Source organism: Ceratina calcarata, unplaced genomic scaffold (genome assembly GCF_001652005.2).
Source record: "Ceratina calcarata isolate Rehan_Ccalc_2016 unplaced genomic scaffold, ASM165200v1 scaffold1, whole genome shotgun sequence".
In the NCBI taxonomy this organism is placed as follows: Eukaryota; Metazoa; Arthropoda; class Insecta; order Hymenoptera; family Apidae; genus Ceratina; species Ceratina calcarata.
Genome location: NW_017130860.1, coordinates 74,231 through 95,438, shown reverse-complemented (window position 1 = coordinate 95,438; position 21,208 = coordinate 74,231). Strand labels below are relative to the sequence as shown.

Below are 21,208 nucleotides of genomic sequence, written 5' to 3'. Positions count from 1 at the left end.
CCTGCCATTGTCGATTTTTGTTATTTTTCTCACGATCTGCGCGACCTTTAAGTTTTGGTTTCCATTAATCTCCATTTTTCTCTCTCGATTCGCTGTTATAGATACGCTATCGTACAGTGCCTAGGCGATGCAGTGTTCGTGCCAGCTGGCGCACCGCATCAAGTCCGTAATCTTCACAATTGCATAAAAGTGGCCGAGGATTTCGTGTCTCCGGAAAACGTGTCGCATTGTTTCCACCTGACACAAGAATTCCGCGCGTTATCCGATACGCACACTAATCACGAGGATAAGCTGCAGATCAAGAATATAATATATCATGCGGTGAAAGATTCCTTGACCGTTTTGAACAACGCGAAGGACGAGACTCTCGTCGCTCAGGTTAACGCGAACAACGAGATAAAGAAGGAAGAGACGTAGCCCTGGGCCCCGAGTCGCGGTCGCAAGAACCGTCAATGATTATGAAATAAAAGTCTGCGCGTGACTGCGCATTGCCGATCGTTTGTCCTGAACATAGACCGGTCGATACGCACTCGGCCGAGATCGGAGTTCGCATGCGCTCACGGGAGAAAGAGAGAGAGAGAGAGAGAGAAAGAGGAAAGGATTCGAGGAAGTACGTTCCGAAACGGTCTCTGATACCTCGTCGCTGATCGCGACCGAGGTGCAAGAATTTGTTGTGATATATGGCGTCGAGTAACTCAAAACGTTTGATTTTCGCCGAGTTGGCTGAGCCAATCCAGGTTATTCGTTGCTTCGTTTCAATTTACTTTCATCGTTTCGTGTTTCTTTCGTTTTCTTTCTGTCCCTCCCTTCTCTTTTCCGTTATTATTGAAACACGTGCTACAACGGACAGAACGCGAAGTTCTCGTCGTTGAAATACAGCTCAGTGGAATCGGTGTCGGTTCGCACCGCCACTGTCCATCGTCGTATTGTGATACCCAGGGGGATGACTTTTCGAATCGTACATTATTTGTAATTATACTTGTATCGTGCCTGTATTCTCAATACATACTGTCTATATTATACATATAATTGTAGATAATCGATTATTGTGTAACGAATTCTTATTAGTAACTACGAGAGAACCGTGTATAGGTACCTTTGTGCAATTAGATGTCGATTAAAAATCGTTAAATGGATCAGTGATGAAAGTTTATCGTCGATCCACGTTTTACATGCTCTCGGAATGCTCTGGTGCTCTTTTGGTATCGTCAATTTAAAACGAGAAAACGAACGTGCTTTGCTGAATAGCCGATATATGTTTCTCGCTACGTTCTTGGGTTCCGTGCGCGCGATACTACGAACACAAGAGGGAAACACTGCCTAAGCTGTTTGTGCGCGTCGGTCCAATTTACGGGCGAGATCAAATAAAAATGACTTTATAACATGTATGTGATACGTGTATAATATACTGTACGTAGCCCTGATCGCAGTCGAGCTTTCTCGAATTCGACTCATCGTCTCTCCGCATCCTCTATGCCCTGTACCCCCTTGACGCGTAGTAACGCGTTTTCCGGTTTGTCCATTCATCGAAAAATATATCGGCTATACCGAGCAAAGCCCGAGCACGCAAAACTGTTATATTTTGTTTTAACACCGCGGTAACACGGATCAACTCCAAAAATGTTAACGAGGCATCGATACGATAATGATAAAAAAAAAGGATATCTCAACGAAATCTTTCGATACCGTCTTAACGGAGTAAGATCGATGAGAGTGGATTACTCGAATTGAATGGTTTTCTTTTCTTTTTAAACAATCGGTTGTCAAATGTTATGGCCCAGTGAAGTTAAACCCGGTACAGAAGAGAATAATCGCGGGAAGAAGAATACGAAAAAAACATAGAATTTGTTATTTTTGTGAAATCGTGCGAACAATCGTCTATCCGATAGATAACAGCGATATTATCGCAATTGTATTTAACATCGGTAAACTATGTTAGTAACTCGTTTATTTAATCTCGAAGTAGCGATGTAACAAACAACTCTCGAAGTGCCAATATTGCTATTAGGAACTGTGTATTGTAGTACGTGGACGATTTTCGTGCGTTCCGCCGTACGCGTATATATATTATAGGTAGACACGTGAGGAAAATATACGCGACAGGAAAAATGAAGAAGAAAAAGAAAAAGAGGATGACGAGTCGTGCAGAATTCATAGATAAGAGAGGCCGAGTTCCTATCATTCGACGTTTCTCGGAGAAAACGAATCGCTGCTAAATATGTCGTCGCACACGATATAGCGAGATCCGTACCTTTGAAAGCCGTCGCTGTCCCCGTTGGTCGCTTAGCGATTGGAATGGGCGAAGACATAGGATTAACATGGAAGCAAGCGATTTAAAGAGAGACAGGGACAAAGAGAACAGCAGTCAATGGATTTTAAAGACGGGTACGCGTGCAGCAGCGACATTTAGCTTCGGTCCGCTTTTATTCCATCGATCGGTCGTACGTTCTCAACGGCTGGTAACGTCCTTTCAATAATAACGATGACCGAAGAACAACCGAAAATAAGAAGCACTGGAATCCGCAATTTCTTTGATCTCAACATTCGTCTAGCATACAACGACTTGATTATAATAATATTTAACGAGTACATTTTTAAATATCCTAGCGTCGATAAGTAATGATATCACAAATTGCTAAGTAACGAGGAATACAAAAAGAATGTCCTTGTTATTCACGGACGACGACGATGATATCCGCGATGTGAACTGTATATATATATATCTGAAGTTATAGGAAGAAAAAATGCATACTCTGTGTATTAACGCTGCAAAGCTATTATTTGTTTTTCCGCTAAGTGTATGTAAATACATTTATACATACATATGTATATGTATAGAATATACTTATACATACAGTATATATGTACGTATATATAAATACGAGACGAAGCTTAGACTCGAGGGACACACACTCCGCAAAACGGATAAAAATACACTTTACACTCGTAGATAGATAGTTTATTATACTATTATCATTAATTACCATTATTACGATTAATTATTACGAGAGGAATACCGATGTTTAAATGTTGCTGATTATGCGAGAAGCACGATTACGACCGTGTGGCGTGTAACGTGTAACGAATAATGAGTGACATGTAAATGAGACTTTTTCTCAAGAAAGATCGCGTCGTGTTGTGTCTGTATCTACGTATGTTTCAGAGAGATAGAGAGAATGTACGAGCGAGAAAGCGAGAGAGCCAAGGGGCCGTGTATCGGGGGCGGAGTGGAATGGATGAGAGACAACTTGTACAGCCCTTCAAATTCCTAGAAAAATATCCACCCCCAAAAGTCCCACACCACCCCCCACCGGCCGCCCCCAGTCATAGCAATTATGAACCGCGGGCCGGCAGGTTTGAGTATAATTTTTTGTACTGTGTAAATGTAAGAACATACGTTTGAATAAGAAAAATGTTTATATTACAAAAAAGAGAAATGTCCAGTTCCTTTATTCACCTTGGTGTTATTGCTTAGAGTAAAATGACTTAAAAAGATGCAAACCTATTGGTTCCAAACTTAAAGCGAGCAAAGGAATCGCAGTGAAGCAGAGAGGAAGTTATCTCTTGAATCCACGGGTCCACCGGAATCCGAAATAGTTGCTCCCATCGCGTACGTACGTTAATTGACCTGTAAGCTGTAGTTTTTTATACCCGGGTACAATATTCGAGTGCGGACGTAGAACCACATAAAAGTGCGTAGAACTGTGATTGTTCTGCTGCCGTAGCAGTAAAATCCTGCTGTAGATGGCAGACGATGGTTTACTGGGTGGGGGAATCATGGGATGCTTGTATATTTTGTGCAAAGTGCGAGACTGTACAATTTGGTACAATTTCAAACCGTTCGAGTTCAAACTGCAACTGACTGCAACAACTGCAAAGGCATCACAACGGTCGTACCAGAGAGAATTTAAGGTAAGAGATTATTTTAATTTCACTTTCTCTTGCTTATTTTTATAATACCGATTAGTAGACGAGTCCCAAACATTTTGGGGAATCTCGGCATAATCCAGAGATCCGAACGTACTCGACAATCTCGACATTCTCTGGAATCCCGGCATTTTCGACCCCGATCCCGAAAAAATTCTCTTCCCGACATAACTCGACAATTTCGGGTTTTCACACGCTACTACTAATTATTTCTTTATCTTACAAACAATCGTCGTAGATGTCCGAAGATACAGTCAAAGTCGCAGTACGTATTCGTCCATTAGTTAAAACCGAAATAGAAAGAGGATGTCGACCATGCCTGGATGTTGTTCCTGGAGAGCAACAGATAGTTGTACGAAACGCAGACAAGTCGTTTACCTTTAATTACGTTTTTCCTTCTGATATTGGACAGGAAGATTTTTATAATACAGCTGTAAAAAGTATGGTGCAGAATATTTTTAAAGGTAATAAGGAATGTTACAGTCACTCTGTAGACTACATGTTATAATTATGCACTTTTTATTTTACAGGATATAATGTAACAATATTAGCATATGGTCAAACAGGTAGTGGTAAAACTCATTCAATGGGTACAAATTACGTACAAGGTGATGATTCAGGCATTATACCACGGGCAGTGAATGATATATTTGAAACAATAGCACAAAAGCCAGATTGGAGCTTTCAAACCACAGTGTCGTTCATGGAACTGTATCAAGAACAATTATACGATCTATTAGCTGACAAGCATCGTGGTCAGTGTATCGTGGATATCAAAGATGACGGCAAACAGGTGAAAGTCATCGGCGTTTGCGAAAAGAAAGTTACAAACCCATCTGAAGCTTTACATTGCTTGATGCAAGGTTCCTTAGGCCGGGCTACAGGTGCAACGGCAATGAATGCACAAAGTAGCCGAAGTCACGCAATTTTCACCTTGTGCATATACCAACAAAAAAAAGATGATCCGAGTACAGCGACTACGGCGAAATTCCATTTAGTAGATTTAGCTGGATCTGAGCGCAGCAAAAAGACGCAAGCAACAGGTGAAAGGTTTAAGGAGGGTGTCAACATAAATAAAGGTTTATTAGCTTTAGGAAACGTTATATCTCAATTGGGAGATAATGGTGGTTCCACGTCTTACGTGGGTTACAGAGACAGCAAACTCACCAGATTGCTGCAAGACTCTCTTGGTGGAAACTCGGTCACACTGATGATCGCATGCATCAGTCCAGCGGATTATAATCTGGACGAAACTTTGAGCACTCTGAGATACGCCGATAGAGCGCGTAAAATAAAGAATAAACCTGTGGTGAATCAGAATCCTCAGGTCGCAGAAATAAATAGACTGAACAAATTGATACAGGAACTGCAACTTGCTTTAGTGGAGCAAGAAATTCGAATTTCTTGTCCAGCCGAACATCAAGAGCTTGAACAAAAAAATCAAATGCTGCGAAATAAGATAAGGGACTTAACAGAAAAGCTGAGTTCGAATTTGATCGAGGCTGTAATAATGCACGAAAGAGCAGAGCTAGCGGAGCAAGCTAGAGAAAAAATTCAAGCAGACGTGATGATAATAGCAAACGAATGTAAACAACTTTTAGACGAAGTCGACAAAGACTTCAAAGAACACGATTTCCGCATGCATTTAGAAACCCTGTATTCGAAGATTCTCGATATTCAAAAGGATCAGAAGAAAACGTCGGAAGAATTAACGCGTTATGAGACATCATCTTTCCAAGCAAATGTATTTACGAACAAGACGGAAGAATTGGAAAATTTGTGTCTAGATGAAGCAAATTCTTCCGACAGTCTATTGGACATCGACGAGAAGCAGGAAGAACATACGTTGCTTCAAGTGAAGCGAAACAACGAAGTGCAGAATATTAATAAAGAACTCGCAATTAAGGAAAGTCTGATAGCTGAGCTCTTAAAAAGCTCGCAGCCAATGATCGATCATTCCAAAGATATACAGGAAATGGAACAAGAGATAAGATCTCTTCAAACTGAACGGGACGAGCTCATGCAAGCGTTACAGAGTATTCAAGCGAATAACGTTAGCTCGAAGTAAGTTTGAACCAAATAGAAAATCATACCTTATTTGCTTATTGCTTTATTTAAATATTTTCCTGTACTTTACAGGATAGCAGAAGCGAGGCGCAAGAAGGTGCAAGAATTAGAAAAGAAGATGTCCGAATTGAGGCGGAAGATCGTAGAACAAGACAAAATAGTTAAAATAAAAGAAAAGCAAGATCAGCAAGTGAAGAACCTAACGAGAGAAATGCAGATGTTGAAACAAACAAGGGTGAAATTAATTAAGCAAATGCGTGTAGAGTCTGATAAATTTGCGAAATGGAAACAGGCTAAGGAGAAGGAACTGAACAAATGGAAAGATCAGCATAGGAAGCAAGTGAACGAAAATACACGTTTAAAAATGTGGCATAGTAAACAGGAAACTGTCTTAAAACGGAAAATGGAAGCAGCTTTTGCTGTTAACAAAAGATTGAAAGTAAGGAGTCAGATATATTCTTCCTTAATCAAACTTCGATAAACCTTGTTTTTTTTTTTAGGAAGCTCTTGATCTGCAGAAGAGGGCAGAAAAGTGGAGGAGAGAAAAGGTGAATAATAAATCTGATAAAATACACAGTTGGATCAATCAGGAGTTACAAATATTAGTGAGCACCGTCGACGCTGAGTATTCCCTTGATAAATTAATGCAAGATAGAGCTATGCTGGTCGATATGTTGAATAAAATTCAAAATAGTAGCGACGCGGACGAAGACGAAATTAACAAGTGTACTGAGTTTCTGGAGTTGCGTAATTCACAAATTAGTGATCTTCAGCAGAAGATAATCGAATCTGATCAAGGTAATCTTCTTAACACATGTTACTCGCCATACTCGCCTTGCACATACATAATGAATAATGTTTCTTGTTTCTTAGAAAACAGGGAACGTACGAGATGGCAAAATATACAGACACTAGAAGAAGCAAGAGCTGCTCTTAAAGTATTATTCAAGCATACGGCAGAAGATAGAAGAAACCAATGTATAAAAGAGAATCAGTACACGGAGCTCGTGGTATGTATTCATATTTGCATTATGCACTGAATGAAGAATTCTTAATGACCGTAATTGCAGGATAAGTACGAACTACTGAAAGCACAATTCGATGAATATCGTGCTAAAGAAAAAGAAAAGCGCATGTCCAGACAATTAAATAGAACAGTATGCATCAGTGAAAATGAGGATGAGATTATAAAATTGAAAGAAGAATTAGAATACTTTAAACAAAAGTGTCAATCACAGGAACAAACAGTTAATATACATTTATAATTTTATTAAATTCTTGCGGATTCGAGTTTATTCAATTTTTCAAATTTCTCAGATTTTTCTTAAACCGAACAAGAAGACTAAGGAAAACAAAGAGAACGTGAATCCCGAAGTTCTTAGAGAGGAGATAGAGATAGAGAATTTTGATAAAGATGATACAATTGATGATGAAAGTATAATTGAAGATGATCCTGAAAAGGACCCAGATTGGAGGGGTACACCACTCTATAATCGCATTTCCAGGCTTTTGGTAAATCAGTGAAATTATATGCACACAAATCATTTCTAACACTGTACTCGTTAATGTTGTTTGCACAGCGATTATCTTCTAAAATATTCACACATACATAATTTCTCATTTTTAGTCAAGCACTAAGAATACTACGCATGATCGAATGTCAGTGAAACGAACATCTGGTGGAGATGTAAAATGTTCTTGCAAAACGAAATGTGTTACGCGCGTATGCTCGTGTCGTAAAAATGATGCCTATTGCAGTGGTAAATGTAATTGCAATTCGGACCAGTGTCAGAATAAGCTTGCGAAACACGTGAGTTTATAAGAATCCATTATGATGAGAAAGTTATTGACAATGCATCCTAATATTTATAGTCATTATTTTTTGTTTAAGTTGTTTGATGAATGTGAGATGAAGAAGGTCGAAGACGAGGAAATAAGCGAGACCTCCAGTAAGAAATTGAAGCAAAGTGATAATCAGATTTTATTGATTAATAATTAGATCGTTTTTATGATGTAACAATTTTAACATAATTCACTGTACAAATGGAATTAGCAATATTTACAGAATGACTTGGAAGAGGAAGTGAGCGATACCTCTAATAAGAAGTTGAATTACAGTGATAATTAGCACAATGTCTGTACAAATTACAAACAACTTTACCAATTTTTTTAACATAATTAACGATCCAACTTATTATATCCAAATAAAATTAGCAATATTTAAATACAATTTGTCTCCTATTAATTTATTTACCTCTTTACTTATCCATAACCATGGATAAAACTCCACTCTGATAAAAAACTGTATCGTCAAGTTCTGTGAATCAACAAAATAAAAAAATGAAAGCTATTGAACGAAAGTGGATACATATTTTTTAACTAATTTCTCATGTTACAAAATTAGATACATATATACAGCACACCGTAGTTCATTTTCTTTAGAAATTCAGTCTTGCGTTTGCTTTCAATTAACGCTCAGGTTCCGTAACCTGGAACTAACTGCGTTGCTTATTTGTTCTTTACCCGCGTTACTTATTTGTTCTTTATCCGCGTTGCTGATCTTCGCACTTGGTGCGATATTTTGATCTAATCTAGTGCATGCCTTTTTGTGCACAAACCAATGAAGCCTCTGACATTCTCTGTCGCAATATTGTACCGCTTTACATTTGCTGCACTTTCTGGCAGCTTTGTCCTCACCACAAGTAACACAGATCTTTGACTTGGGAAATAAATGTCTTTGACTGTTAATCGCATGAGTCATTACTGACAGGGCTGACGGTGGATTACTAGCATCCAGGGTCGTCACGATGTGTAGATAAATTATGTTCTCTTTGTTTGGATACGTCCTTATAGTCTTCCTCAGAAATGCTTCTTGATATTCTGGTACACCGGAGCTATTACATTTCATGAGTTTTCTTATTAGACCCTCTATACTGTCTAACTTTTCTGTCTCTGCTTTAATCGCCTTCTGTTGCATTTGGTATTTTATCACTTCTGCTACGATACAACTCAAATAATGGTACTTGAATGACAATGCTTGACCGTACGCATTGTCTTCCTTCATCGTTTTACGACATTCGTTGCTTAAAGCTTTCTGTATCTGAAAGTCGTAAGATAGACTCAGTCAAGAATGCCTGGCTAAAAAAATCTTTCGCTACCACACAAATAAACCATTACCTCACTTGCACTTTCTAACATTTCGGGATCTCTTTGTAGACATATCACTACATGTACAGGATGCACATTGTCGCCCCATGCCAGTGAAAAGAGCTTGGCGAATACACTTAATGAAATCATGAATTCAGTTTGCAAACCTTGAGGGTTCCAATAGTAATTTGTGTCAGTCGTTGAACTGAGATTCTTAATAGCAATTAAGTAATAGATACCACACAATTGTGATTGTCCACAAAACAAACGCTACCAGTTAAGCTGGAGTACATGGAGGGAAGTGGTAAACTTATGTATATTGATGTATATAGACGATTACCATATTACGTTACTCTTTATTTTTCATTTTTTTTACAGAAGTGTTTTGTCTTGCAAGTATCACCACAGGCACCACAGGCACTATCAAAGAGAAGAGCAAAACAGTATATAGGAAGTTGAAAACACAGTCTCTAGCGCCTCCTACAATTATTGTATGAACTGAAGAGTATATACATAAGAATCGCATTTCCATACTGTATAAATTCATTTGACTCTCATTAGTATTATAAAAATGTCAAGAGAAAGAAACATAGATTAATATTAATATTTTATTTTATGATGACAACCACAATACAATTCCGAGGAAACAACCTTGTAACCGAGTATTTGCATACGACATTATAATACACGATGACAGTAATTATGTTACAACACATGATAAAATTTCGTAGAACAAGAACTATGAATAAAAATGCACTGTAATAAAAGAAGCTATTTCATCAAGTTCTGTGAATCAAAAAAATAAAAACGTGAGAGCTATTCGTCAAAAGGGGCCATGTATCTTTTCAACATTTCATGTTAAAAAATTAGATACATACATACAGCACATTGAAGTTCATTTTCTTTCGAAATTCAGTTTTGCGTTTGCTTTCAGTTAACGCTCAGATTCTGTAACCTGGAACTAACCGCGTTACCTATTTGTTCTTTATCCGCGTCGCTGATCTTCGCACTTGGCGCGATATTTTGATCTAATCTGGTACATGCCTTTTTGTGCATAAACCAATGAAGCCTCTGACATTCTCTGTCGCAATATTGCACTGCTTTACATTTGCTACACTTTTTGGTAGCTTTATCTTCGCCACAAGTAACGCATACCTGTGCGTTATCGGAGAAAGCTCTTTGACCGTTGATCGCAGCAGATATTACTGACACAGCGGATGGTGGATCGCTAGCGGCCAGGGTGGCGACCATTTGTCGAAAAATCGTGCTTTCTCTGTACGGGAACTCCCTTACGGTTTCCCTCAATAATGCCTCTTGATATTCCGGTACACCGTCGCTTTTACTACATTTCAGGAATCGTTTTATTAGACCCTCTATAGTGTCTAACTTTTCTTTCTCTGCTTTAATCGCTTTCTGTTGCTTTTGAAATTTGACCACTTCTGCTACGATGCAACTCAAATAATGGTACTTGAATGCCATCACTTCGTTCGTCTCCGCGCCTCTCGTCATCTCCTTATTACGCATAGATTCTAAAACTTTTTGTACCTGAAAATCGTAAGATAGAATTAGTCAAGAATGCCTGGCTAAAAGATATTTTGCTACCATATGAATACACTTTTACCTTAGTAGCACTTTCTAAGAGACCAGGAAATCTCTGCAGATTTATAGCTGCGCGTACAGGATGCACATTGACTTGCATTATGAATTTATGAAACGAGTCGGCTAGGTGTGGTGGAAGCATGGATTCAGTTTGCAAACCTTGGGGTTTGCAATAGTAATCTATATCAGCCTTTGGAATGAAATTGTTAATTGTCGCTACACAATTATGATTGCCCACAAACGCTGCCATTTGAGCTGGAGTTCTTCCCACACTATTTGTTGCTGTCAAACGTGCACCATGGGACATTAAAAGGTGACAGAGTTCAGCATTTCCGCTAAGAGCTGCAAAGTGCAATGCTGTATATGCATGTTTATGCTGGCATGCATTTACATCTGCACCCTGTAATATTTATTTGCATTATTCAATGATTAGTTCATCAATGCATTTCTCTTCTCACGTTTATCTTCAAACCTTTATTTATTATTATAGTTTTCGTATTATGTTTAATTGTTTTGTGTATTGTTAAGAATGTAACCTACCTGGTCTAGGAGCATCTGCACTATCTCCTTATTTCCCTTGTAACAGGCATGTTGAAGCGGGCTCATGCCATTCTCATCCACAAAGTCCATTTTTATCTTATTTACCGCCAATAACGTTTTGAGCTCCAACACTTCATTGTTACTGATTTTTTGAAAAATTTGCTTTTGTACATCGCTTAGGCTGTCCGTGGCAGGCGCCATTTTTCCCACTATCGATCAACATCAAACAACGAAACAACACAGACGAGTAAAGAGTGGCAGCGCCCGTGTAATCATTGGGACAGCGAATGGGACCCAATAGGACATAAAACAGCCGGTAATCGCTTTTCGGTGATAATCGGCATACAGGAAGTCGTTAAATGACTTGACGTTAGCGAAAAAATATTTATGCAAAAGTTGAAGACACTGATGTCCTCTAGAAGAAAGATTCTATGACTCTTTCTTCTAACTCCGGTATCGGCATTTTATTGGTACGGACAAAATCCGACTGTTCCTCCGTCGAAACATCGAACTTTTGATAAAAAATTTCGTTTTTCCTTAAACACTCCTGAAATGTTGGACCTACGGGGAAATTGCATACAACCTTATTTGTAGTTGACGACTAGAGCTATAACTATCTTCAATACTTCAGGATTAATCAATTAATTATCGCGTTCATCGTCAATTACTCTTTAACGAATGAAACTACTTTTTCTCATATCTGACAATTACAATTACAACTTTTATTGGGAGCATTTTTCGCTAGGGTGAAAAATATTTTTTCCATTAAACATTTTGAAGACCGTTCAGAAATTAAGAAATAAACATGGAAACTTCGAGTGTTTGTGAGTAGTTGATATTTATTCATTATGTTAACAAGGCCCGAGCTGTTACCTATGGCTGCGGTCGCAACTCGGATGCGATGTATAAAATATAACAGACAATTATACAGTATGGTTCACCTTATACGAACAACATTAGAATAGACTTACGAAAAATGTTGAAGATACGATTCTAACGCGGTTACAAACTACAATCGCAAGGAGAAGATCTTTTCTCGCCTTTCGATGACCTTCGAAAAAGGTCTTCGCCCAGTATCGTTTTCCGAATTCATCGGAGGTACGCCTAATGGACGTTTCACATTATCGTAACCGTACCATAAAAAAGTCTTGCGTGGTGGAGGCTGTTTCTTACGGCGGAGGCCGAAATCTCTCGAGCCCAAAGTTTCGCTCTTCCATCACGTAAGATTTTTCTTACAGTTACGTTACGGAAATGTGAAAGGTCCATAACTCGTTAACCCTTTGGCGCACATATTTATTATCCTATGCAGACGTGAAACTGATCGTGCTCTACCGCTTTAAATTATTGCCGATAATGGAATTAAGTGAGAAAGAAAAATTGAACGGGTACAACCGCGGTAAGCGACGGAGGATCAAAGGAGACATTTAGATATCAATCTTTGGCGTTTCTCCTTTTATATCGTGGTCTCTAACAACAATAAACTATCAACTATATATTGTACATATACATATTACGCGTATCTGCACATAGAATATTCTCTAACAAATTCACGACGATAGTTCTTAAAATGCTTAACATCTACTTAACTTGTATTTAGGACATCGTCGATTCTTACAATTACGGAGCCAAACAATTACGGATTTTAGAAATCAATGGTTATTTATAAATTTCTTCAATCGCGATTCCTTAAAGAAACACAAGTAGGAATGTTAAGTAGTTGTACCGTTAAGTTATTGCATTTTAATACTTCGTTTCCGTTTGTAATACTGTCAACGGATGTACAGAATGAAGGAACGTAACATCAGAGAAAATTATGAATAAACAACTTTGAACAGCTTCAATGCCGAATGCTTTCTTCATTGTAGTCAGCGTTACGAGCTTCTTAATAATTAAAGCGTGGTCGGCTTTACGGTCGAGCGTCACCTCGATAACATACCGCTTGCAATTCCCTATTTTTTAAATATCATAGTATTTTACACCTGATCGGTGGTTACGAGTCGCGTATAGTCTACACAGCATATTACGTCTGACCGAGTCAGACTGTAAGAGTTTTTGGAAAATCAAACGGAGACATTCGGTTGTGATATCTTTTTTTTTGTGTTTTTCCTTTTAGTAATAATAAGATTTTCAACTCCACGAGGAGAGTAGGTATATTTTACAAACATGTGCTCGATGCCTCTGAGCCAGACGAGAAGTATCGCTATTATCGCTATAATTTAATCGGCTATAGTTATATTTTATTCTATGGATTGAACGCGTCCACGTCGTAACGACTAAATCTCTCTCGTCTCCGTTCCCAATGAAACATTTCTAATCGATAGAACATTCAGTTTCATCGAACGTTAAAGCTGTTGACCAAGAAAATTCCCTTGTTCGCTGGAATAACGATTCGCAAATCACGTAGGAAATTCCATAATGATTGGAATATTTACAGGTTGGACCGTTTTGCGACGTGTTCCCTCGAAACGCTTGAACAATCGTAAATGAACATGTATCGTTGCGGAAATTAGTCTGCGGGTAAAAGTTTATATACATAACATTTTTGTGCGATTAATTCGTCTTTGAAAGAAACGATCGATTACTATACGTCCCTCAACGATCTCGCTACGATCTTACTACGAAGCCTCGTGGTTCGAATGGCACCGAATCGTCAGGGGGAGGGAGGGTAATTGTTACCGTTAAATCTAAGTGGGTGCGTTCCTCGCCCGTGGCTCTTCGCGAGACGTTCCGATGGACCATTAGCAAAGGTATACTTGGAATCGGGCACCGTGCAAAATCACAACCGCACTGTCCTAGACCGGCTCCGGTGGCGGCTCTCTGTTGACACTCTCTCTGGATGGAATCATCACTTCCGTCTGTTCCTTAGTCAGCTCCTGCTGCTCCTTCGTCAGGTTCAAATCCTGGTCACCGATGAAGCTCCGGCGAACCGCCCCGTTCGCCACCGAAGACAGATCAACGTTCCTTTGCTGCGTATCCCTCCAGGGAGTCGTCAGAATCTTCAATCTCTACGATTTGCCAAATCAAGCTTATACAGACGAGTTTTAGATCGAGCATGTCCCGGCGCAATTCGTGCGCAGAAGTGGCACGATCGAGGGAATTCCTTTAAGACGCATATTACCTGAATGAAATTGCCGGGCGTGACGGCGATCTTGTAAATTGCGACGCCGGGTATCATCGCAATTGAGGAAGTCGCAATTAACCAGCCTAACACGTTTGCCCACACCGGGTAGACGTAGTCCTCGTAAGTCAACGGCTCGTAGCCCATCAGACCGTAGACTATAATGAACTGTAACGATTTACACGAATGAAATAATAATTTCGAAATCGCACTACAACGGACGCGTGGCGCGTGTACCATGAGAAACATCGGCGCGACGAATTTCCAGCAGACCCTCCAATAGATACCGGGCGAGAATCCGATCATGTCCTTAATATCTGCGCAAAATCTGTCCGTTCCGTAAATCCAACTGATGGCGATCGATTCCGCTAAAACTGCGAACAGCATCGAATAACCGGCCGCGTATCGATCCAGCAGATGGAAAAAGTAAAAGCCGCCCTGCATATAAACGTAAAGTCTGGCTAATGTACCGAACGCGAGTTATCGTATTAATTAAGTACCGCGGTTGATCATCGTTTTACCTGTGAACACGAAGCTAAACCGACGACGAAGTACAACGTGAAAAGCATAGCGACGAAAATTTCACGGTTGTTCCCGATAATTGGGAACTCGTCGCTAAGCGCGGTTATTATCGCTTCCGACCCTCCGAACTACAAGAGAAAATTAATAAAAAGTATTAATAGGAAAAATCGATGAACGTCCGAACGTTTATGGTTCCGTTTTCGAAGTGTTCAATTGAAGTACCGAGCTGTCCAGTCCTAATGTAAGCAACATCATGAAGAAGATGAGTGCCCAGAACATCGATCCGGGCATGGTAGCGATAGCAGCAGGGTACACAATAAACACCAGACCGGGTCCTTCGGTCGCAACATCCTGGATAGACTTTCCACTGGCTTTAGCCATGTACCCTAATACAGAAAAAATGACAAAACCAGCGACGAACGACGTTGCGCTGTTAATCACGCTCGTTAATAAAGCGTCCCTAGAAAATACATAAAGCAAAAATAGATATTTTTTAATGTATTTTCTAGTTTAACACAATTTTCAACCGGTACCTGTAAATTGTACGACGCTTACTTGTAAACGTTGTTATGATATTTGTTATAACTCGCGTAGGCAAGGAGCACTCCGAAACCGGGGCCGAGAGAGAAAAACACTTGCGTCGCAGCATCTACCCAGACCTACATAGGAATTACGAGTCCTTAATGACAGTTTGAAATCGAGAAATCTGAATCTGAAATCGTTGAATACGAAAATATTCGTGAAACGTTTCGTTCTCTGAGTGGATAAATGTTTTACTTTATGTCGAGGAATTTATCGGTGGTAAGGATTGACCGTAGATCCTTGGATTTACGAAATCAACGAATCCCCAGGGTAGCTGTATAAAAAATGTATTTGAGCGATGAAGAAATGCATTGCGGCGAGTAAGGTCGGACGTGCGATTCCGGGGTCCGAACTCTAACAGTCATTATGACAGGTACACAGAGTTTCCATTTTCAGCGTCGTCGGTTAAACCCGGGCACGTCTCGCGCTCTCGCATTTTTCTCGCGGCGACCCCTCTCACGCCCGGTACATTAACTTCCCCCGGGCCTTCAGATTTTTTTATTCCCCGCCATGGACTGCCGTAAGTGGTCACTTCATAACGCCGAGTTCATCTGCTGGAAACACCGATTCACCGTACCCGAGTGGACAATAAACGCACGACGGGCCACGCGAAAGTGAAAGCGGTCGTAATGGCACGAAAAGAGTTGCGAGGAATTATTCATTTTCTCGAAGTTGAAGAGATTACCGCGGGATTGATGATAGGATATTTTTCTCGTTGAATTTCAATTGGAATAACGGTCGGGCGTGTACCTCTGCTTTCGTGATGGCAGAGAAATTCGGACTCAGATAGTAGCGTATTCCTTCCAGGCTCCCCGGCAACGTGACGCCGCGTATGAGTAGAATTAACAAAACGGCATAAGGAAATAGAGCCGTGAACCAAACTACCTATAACAAACGTCGCTTCGTAAAAATTTAAGTGAAAAGTCTCCGTGCGTCTTCCTCTCACGCAGAGAGATTACATTGAAAAGATGAAGAATTATAGGTAATCAATTTTACCTTGCCGGAAGTGGAAATGCCTTTCCATAAAGAGAAGTAACATATGATATAGACGACCAATAGGCAGAGCGCGATATCCCATTTAATTGTCCCGAGATCGTGTATGCCCGCGCTTTCGTGAATTTCCAAAATGGCTCGACTTTCAATTAAAAATAATTTGCATAAACACCTATTCGCCAATTAATTTTCGTCTTCGAAAGGTATTCAGACTCACTTAAAATATTCCTGGGCAGCACTGGTGTGCCACGTGTTATTGTAGCCTTGACTGTCCGGCTCTTCGATCAGGGATGAGTTGGTGGATTCATCGAAGTCGAGCGGTTCACCGTAGATATCGGCGAACGTGTAAGATATATTCGCGTCGAAAGCGCGACACAGTGGCGTGTTCCACGGGTTGTCGCAAGTGGTCCAAGGCAGGAGGCTGGAGAACGAGGCGAAGAAGTATCGCAGTGCCCAGGCGATGATCACGTTGTAGTAGAAGTCGACGTAGAACGCGATCAGAACCACCGCGTATCCGATACCTATAGATTGAACATAAGGAAAAGCCTGATTTGTTTTATTCAAAACCAATCCCTAGAAAATCCATCGAGTTCGTCTCATATTCTTCAAACAGTGATTCTGATTCTGGCCCGGTTTCAAAGGGATTAAAAGTCTCCGAGGACGCGTCTTACTTCCTGATTCCTGTACCGTAAGATATTCCATTATCCCGCGGGAGTTGTGTCTTCAATTACGTCGTTCATCGATGCGGATCAGAAGGGAGAGGCGGAGGAAGAGGAGTTTCTGCGAGTCCATCGATCATCGCTAGTGGAAATCGCAGCGATCTAGGAAATCGACGGAAATAGATGCTCTTCCCGAGTGGCCCTCTTCCATCCCTCGGATTTCCCCGGATTTATACGCGTTACATAATGCACGATATAGGATGGAGGGAAAGAAAATATGTCGCGGTAAAGTGCTTCGAAACGTTTTTCAGAACCGTCCACGAGAGTCAATCGGGAAGATAATTGTGCGGCAGTGGTGCCATTACCTCCACGGTGCATTTGAAAGAGGAGAGTGTTCGAAATTCGAAGAACATTTTCAAATATTCTTCGACCTCTTAAAAATAGGATATGACATTAAGGAACATCTGATTGGAACGGGATGATGAATTTAAATATATAAATGATTACCTTTTAAAAGTGGCACTAGTCGACCCCAACAAGTGATCGCACCCTTTCGATTGAACTGACCCAGGGCGAGCTCCATGTAAAACAATGGAATCCCTCCTACCACCAGCATTATACAATACGGAACCAGAAAGGCTCCTACGAACATAAATTCATTAACCTTTTTAAAAAAAATGGAGACGTTCATCACGATTAAAAATATAGTACGAAAAGTGATACACTCGTTTTTTTTTATATTCACGTAGCTTGACCGTTCGAAGGATTTCATTTATTGAAAAATTGTGTTAACACCTTTGATAATAATGGGACGTGGTTCAATTTATTTACGGTCACCGCTGGAAGCAAATGCGGATTCTTATCATCCTTGATGACATCTGCCGTGTGACAAGAGGCCGATATGAAGAGCCAGAGAAGAGGAAAAAAGTGATTTTACGTACGAGCCACTCGCATCATCGTGTTAGCTGCATAACTGAATTGCAGAATATTTAGAGCACCGGTGCTAGCAAGGCGCTTTTAGGTGCGTAATTGGATAGCGAACTTTCGAAAATGTAGCAAGGCGATGGCTAAAATGGTGATTCTGATAAAGCTTATTTATCGAACGATTAAACAAGCGCAACCGTCGTAAATATTCGTGTGCCACTCGTTGTGAAATGAATTAAAACTTTTACAACGAATGATCAAAACTTGAAATAAGAAAAAATCGCTGAAAGTTTCATGTATCATCGAACAACTCATTTTATTCATAAATTTCTATATAATTTAAATCACTGGCGTCTCAGTTCGCATTGCAATAAATATATTTAGAATTAAAAATGCCTATAGGAGCTGCAGTCTAACAATAAGCTTTAAATACTGATAGCACGTCTCTCCGCGCACATTTTTCCCAATAAATTCTGCTCGTAGCCACGGAGACGTAATCGCATTACGAAAGAACATTTCCTTCTTCTTTTCGATTACCGTGATTAATTTTTTTCTTCACCAATAAATTTTTTAAAATCTACCAGAGGGACCAGGAAATATTCCGTGAACCATACGATTGACCAGCTTCTTTTTCCTCATTTTCATTGATACGTCGTGCTGCTGTTTGGATATTCAATTCATTATTTGCATACGTATGACACAATCGTGTACCAGCCAGTATTTTAAATATGGATAGCATGTACAGTGCTTAGAACTCGAAATATATATATATAAAATATATAAAATATATGGGATAAATTATTATCTCTCGATGATGGACAAATTTATCTAAATAAAATATAATAGAAAACAAATATCGAACATCTTTCGTATTCCCCTGGTGACGCTTTCATCTATACGAAGGACTTATTCCGTACGTCACGAACAAATTTCCGGCTGTGAATAACGTTTCCGGTTAATTTTCATCCTTTGACCGTCTTCACCGTCTGGTACTTCCATGCATCTAACAAATTTTCGCGAATTAATTTTAATCTGAATTATATCCATACCCGTGAGAACAGTTAATCAGTTTTATAGAATTCCTCGGACCTCGGAACGGTCACACGAATACAATTGAAATTTATTCTTCCCGCATAAAAGAATAACTTCATTATTGATTTCACGAGGGAACATTTTCCGTAACGTACCGTTGATCAAACAATATAAGCAGAAGGCGAATAAGTATTATAAAGAAAATTTATAAGGAATATAGTATCGTATAGAACGTAAAATGCGTGAGTCACGGTATCGCATAAAAATGCAAAATGTTGCATAATCTCATTACTGTTACTGCACCAGAAGGAATTAGCCACGAAATATATGATTAATAGTGTATTTATACGCAACTGAATATATGAATTTACAGCAGGAACTACACCTGCCATTCGATCCATGAATCATTGAAATCTTAATCGTTAAACGAAGCGTGGCTGTGCCATTATCTCTGAATATCAACCGAGACCGCTGCAGCAATCTAACTATACATGGAACACTATATCAGATTCTGACTCGATAATTAATTTTTTACATCTAATCATCGATCTGCAACTTTAATTTCCATTGGATATACGACACGCGAAATTCTTGAGTTTCGCGCAAAGAGATTTAGCTGAGAAGATAATGGGAAAACGATAATGGGGAAAATTTGTAAATCTGCGCGAGGAACACGCGACGAAAAATCATGGGACGCGACATAATGGATCGCGTATGGGTGATGTGATGACAGCAGGCAGAGGCGTCGCGGGCGTCCATGATCAAAGGCCGGCCCGAATGGGAAATTATAATTAATTAAGGTAATTGGAAATTAGCGACCGATCTTGCCGGTACTAATGGCGCGCCCTGCTCTCCTCTTAACTGAGTTAGCAGCCGCTTTTGAAGAGCCCCCGTATCGCTGATAGCTGGCCCTAATCGTATTCCTACGGGAGACTCGATAGAACTGGGGCTAATAGCGTCGCCGTCTTCATCGTCGTCGAAGAGCTTGTAAGAGTTGTTATTAGACTTGCAAAGAGCGGGTTCCAAGTTACGCGCGAATTCGAGTTTGTACACCGTGAACATTTATAGGGAAAAGATTTTAATCGTGCACTCAGTAATTCTTTTAATAAAATATGTTTTCATAGTTCGTACAATTCAATGTGGTTTGTCGTTTATTGTACATCACGTTATGTTATAAATCGGTAGATATTGTTTGCGTTTTTCAGGATTTTTACTTGAACGCTCTGCGACTCCATCGCGGTCCATAGTCAAGATAACATGGTCAGGCGTCATTTCACAGCTGCGACGGGGATGCATCAAGTAATGCACTCCGGCTGCAATACCGCGTTAACCGGTCAACCTAATTGGCATTTAGTTCGTGGAAAATGACCCCGAGATTTCGAATTTCACTTCCCGGGCTTCTTACCTGCGAGATTGGCCGGAATTAAAACGAAAAGGCAATTTAGGAGTCGCGTACCGACTCGAGAAATTGCGTCCTTCCGCGCAGAGTTAATTCTCGAACCGACTTATCGTCGTGTTTCGCATTTAACAATTTGGTCGACTTCCGTCGTCGGATGGGATTTCCTCAGGTGTATTACCCTCCGGAAAATTTATTCGATCGACCGTGCATGAATTGAAAAAAATTAATCGTTGATGATATTGTTACGTACACAGCAGTTTAACATATTTGTCGTCACCAAACTGTGTAATTTGCATGAAGAAAAGCTGAAACTAATGGCTGTCAAGGAAATATCGTCGAGGCGTGTCAAAGACATACCTACGATTAAAACGTTTCATAAATGCACGCTTCAGACCATCTGACGTTGTTATTCGTATCTATTAAAATCATCATTATGGAAATCTATGAACTCATGCATCAGTTAATCTTGTTAACAGTTTAAATCCTCGGGTTTCGAGCAGACGTCGGATATCAAAAATCCTAGTTAAACGAGTATCGAGTCTGCGGATTTTTTAAATGTACGTTATCATTCGAGTATTGCAATATACTTTTATGCATTTTTACATATTGAGCATGTGTAATCTTTTTACGAATGCATTGAGTCTGTTTAAAGTTGTATAGGCTATATACTTAAACAATGTTAGCATGTTGAATTTGTTA

General features: G+C 39.8%; 5 protein-coding genes across 14 annotated transcripts in view; 2 read left to right on the top strand and 3 right to left on the bottom strand.

Moving 5' to 3' along the window:
• The window catches only part of Kdm3 (Lysine demethylase 3), a 77,493-nt gene extending 74,056 nt beyond the window's left edge, over positions 1 to 3,437 (top strand). For all 5 annotated transcript variants that reach the window (XM_026811951.1, XM_026812080.1, XM_026811999.1 and 2 more), the window contains one exon: positions 102 to 3,437. In XM_026811951.1, the coding sequence (XP_026667752.1) occupies positions 102 to 417 (316 nt within the window). In that variant the 3' untranslated portion in view covers positions 418 to 3,437. The remainder of the gene's footprint in view (positions 1 to 101) is intronic.
• A 187-nt stretch (positions 3,438 to 3,624) lies between these two features.
• Positions 3,625 to 8,224, top strand: Klp3A (kinesin-like protein 3A). 2 transcript variants are annotated; one of them, XM_026812143.1, is made up of 10 exons: positions 3,625 to 3,912; positions 4,166 to 4,391; positions 4,458 to 5,991; positions 6,067 to 6,433; positions 6,495 to 6,792; positions 6,868 to 7,004; positions 7,065 to 7,241; positions 7,312 to 7,506; positions 7,622 to 7,804; positions 7,886 to 8,224. In XM_026812143.1, the coding sequence occupies exons 1-10, from the start codon at positions 3,745 to 3,747 to the stop codon at positions 7,991 to 7,993; spliced, it is 3,393 nt and encodes a 1,130-aa protein (XP_026667944.1). In that variant the 5' UTR covers positions 3,625 to 3,744; the 3' UTR covers positions 7,994 to 8,224. The 2 variants fall into 2 exon arrangements, with proteins under 2 accessions (XP_026667944.1, XP_026667919.1); XM_026812118.1 differs by having other exon boundaries at positions 6,495 to 7,004.
• LOC108623975 (ankyrin repeat and MYND domain-containing protein 2-like) lies at positions 5,145 to 9,626 on the bottom strand. 2 transcript variants are annotated; one of them, XR_003389016.1, is made up of 3 exons: positions 9,172 to 9,626; positions 8,249 to 9,094; positions 5,145 to 5,353 (listed from the first exon to the last, which is right to left on the bottom strand). XR_003389016.1 is itself a non-coding variant. In XM_018022928.2 (2 exons), the coding sequence occupies exons 1-2, from the start codon at positions 9,289 to 9,291 to the stop codon at positions 8,459 to 8,461; spliced, it is 756 nt and encodes a 251-aa protein (XP_017878417.1). In that variant the 5' UTR covers positions 9,292 to 9,626; the 3' UTR covers positions 8,214 to 8,458. The 2 variants fall into 2 exon arrangements, 1 of the variants encoding a protein (XP_017878417.1); XM_018022928.2 differs by lacking the exon at positions 5,145 to 5,353 and having other exon boundaries at positions 8,214 to 9,094.
• Positions 9,627 to 9,735: 109 nt separating this feature from the next.
• Positions 9,736 to 11,551, bottom strand: LOC108623909 (ankyrin repeat and MYND domain-containing protein 2). The gene is made up of 3 exons (XM_018022807.2): positions 11,281 to 11,551; positions 10,763 to 11,140; positions 9,736 to 10,686 (listed from the first exon to the last, which is right to left on the bottom strand). The coding sequence occupies exons 1-3, from the start codon at positions 11,479 to 11,481 to the stop codon at positions 10,072 to 10,074; spliced, it is 1,194 nt and encodes a 397-aa protein (XP_017878296.1). The 5' UTR covers positions 11,482 to 11,551; the 3' UTR covers positions 9,736 to 10,071.
• A 548-nt stretch (positions 11,552 to 12,099) lies between these two features.
• Positions 12,100 to 21,208, bottom strand: part of DAT (Sodium-dependent dopamine transporter) — a 13,039-nt gene continuing 3,930 nt past the window's right edge. For all 4 annotated transcript variants that reach the window (XM_018031523.2, XM_018031448.2, XM_018031616.2 and 1 more), the window contains 10 exons: positions 17,662 to 17,796; positions 16,713 to 17,016; positions 16,499 to 16,637; positions 16,253 to 16,387; positions 15,476 to 15,579; positions 15,143 to 15,380; positions 14,920 to 15,048; positions 14,636 to 14,836; positions 14,399 to 14,566; positions 12,100 to 14,285 (listed from right to left, as the gene is read on the bottom strand). In XM_018031523.2, the coding sequence (XP_017887012.1) occupies positions 14,073 to 14,285; positions 14,399 to 14,566; positions 14,636 to 14,836; positions 14,920 to 15,048; positions 15,143 to 15,380; positions 15,476 to 15,579; positions 16,253 to 16,387; positions 16,499 to 16,637; positions 16,713 to 17,016; positions 17,662 to 17,796 (1,766 nt within the window). In that variant the 3' untranslated portion in view covers positions 12,100 to 14,072. The remainder of the gene's footprint in view (positions 14,286 to 14,398; positions 14,567 to 14,635; positions 14,837 to 14,919; positions 15,049 to 15,142; positions 15,381 to 15,475; positions 15,580 to 16,252; positions 16,388 to 16,498; positions 16,638 to 16,712; positions 17,017 to 17,661; positions 17,797 to 21,208) is intronic.

Excerpts from the sequence above, each read along its gene's own strand:
- Klp3A (XM_026812118.1), top strand. The coding sequence starts at position 3,745 with ATGGCAGACGATGGTTTACTGGGTGGGGGAATCATGGGATGCTTGTAT. Across the intron at positions 3,913-4,165 it reads CGTACCAGAGAGAATTTAAG|ATGTCCGAAGATACAGTCAA; the intron begins GTAAGAGATTAT and ends CAATCGTCGTAG. Across the intron at positions 6,434-6,494 it reads CTGTTAACAAAAGATTGAAA|GAAGCTCTTGATCTGCAGAA; the intron begins GTAAGGAGTCAG and ends TTTTTTTTTTAG.
- LOC108623909 (XM_018022807.2), bottom strand. The coding sequence starts at position 11,481 with ATGGCGCCTGCCACGGACAGCCTAAGCGATGTACAAAAGCAAATTTTT. Across the intron at positions 11,141-11,280 it reads TGCAGATGCTCCTAGACCAG|GGTGCAGATGTAAATGCATG; the intron begins GTAGGTTACATT and ends TAAATATTACAG. Across the intron at positions 10,687-10,762 it reads TCTTAGAAAGTGCTACTAAG|GTACAAAAAGTTTTAGAATC; the intron begins GTAAAAGTGTAT and ends TACGATTTTCAG.
- LOC108623975 (XM_018022928.2), bottom strand. The coding sequence starts at position 9,291 with ATGATTTCATTAAGTGTATTCGCCAAGCTCTTTTCACTGGCATGGGGC. Across the intron at positions 9,095-9,171 it reads TGTTAGAAAGTGCAAGTGAG|ATACAGAAAGCTTTAAGCAA; the intron begins GTAATGGTTTAT and ends TACGACTTTCAG.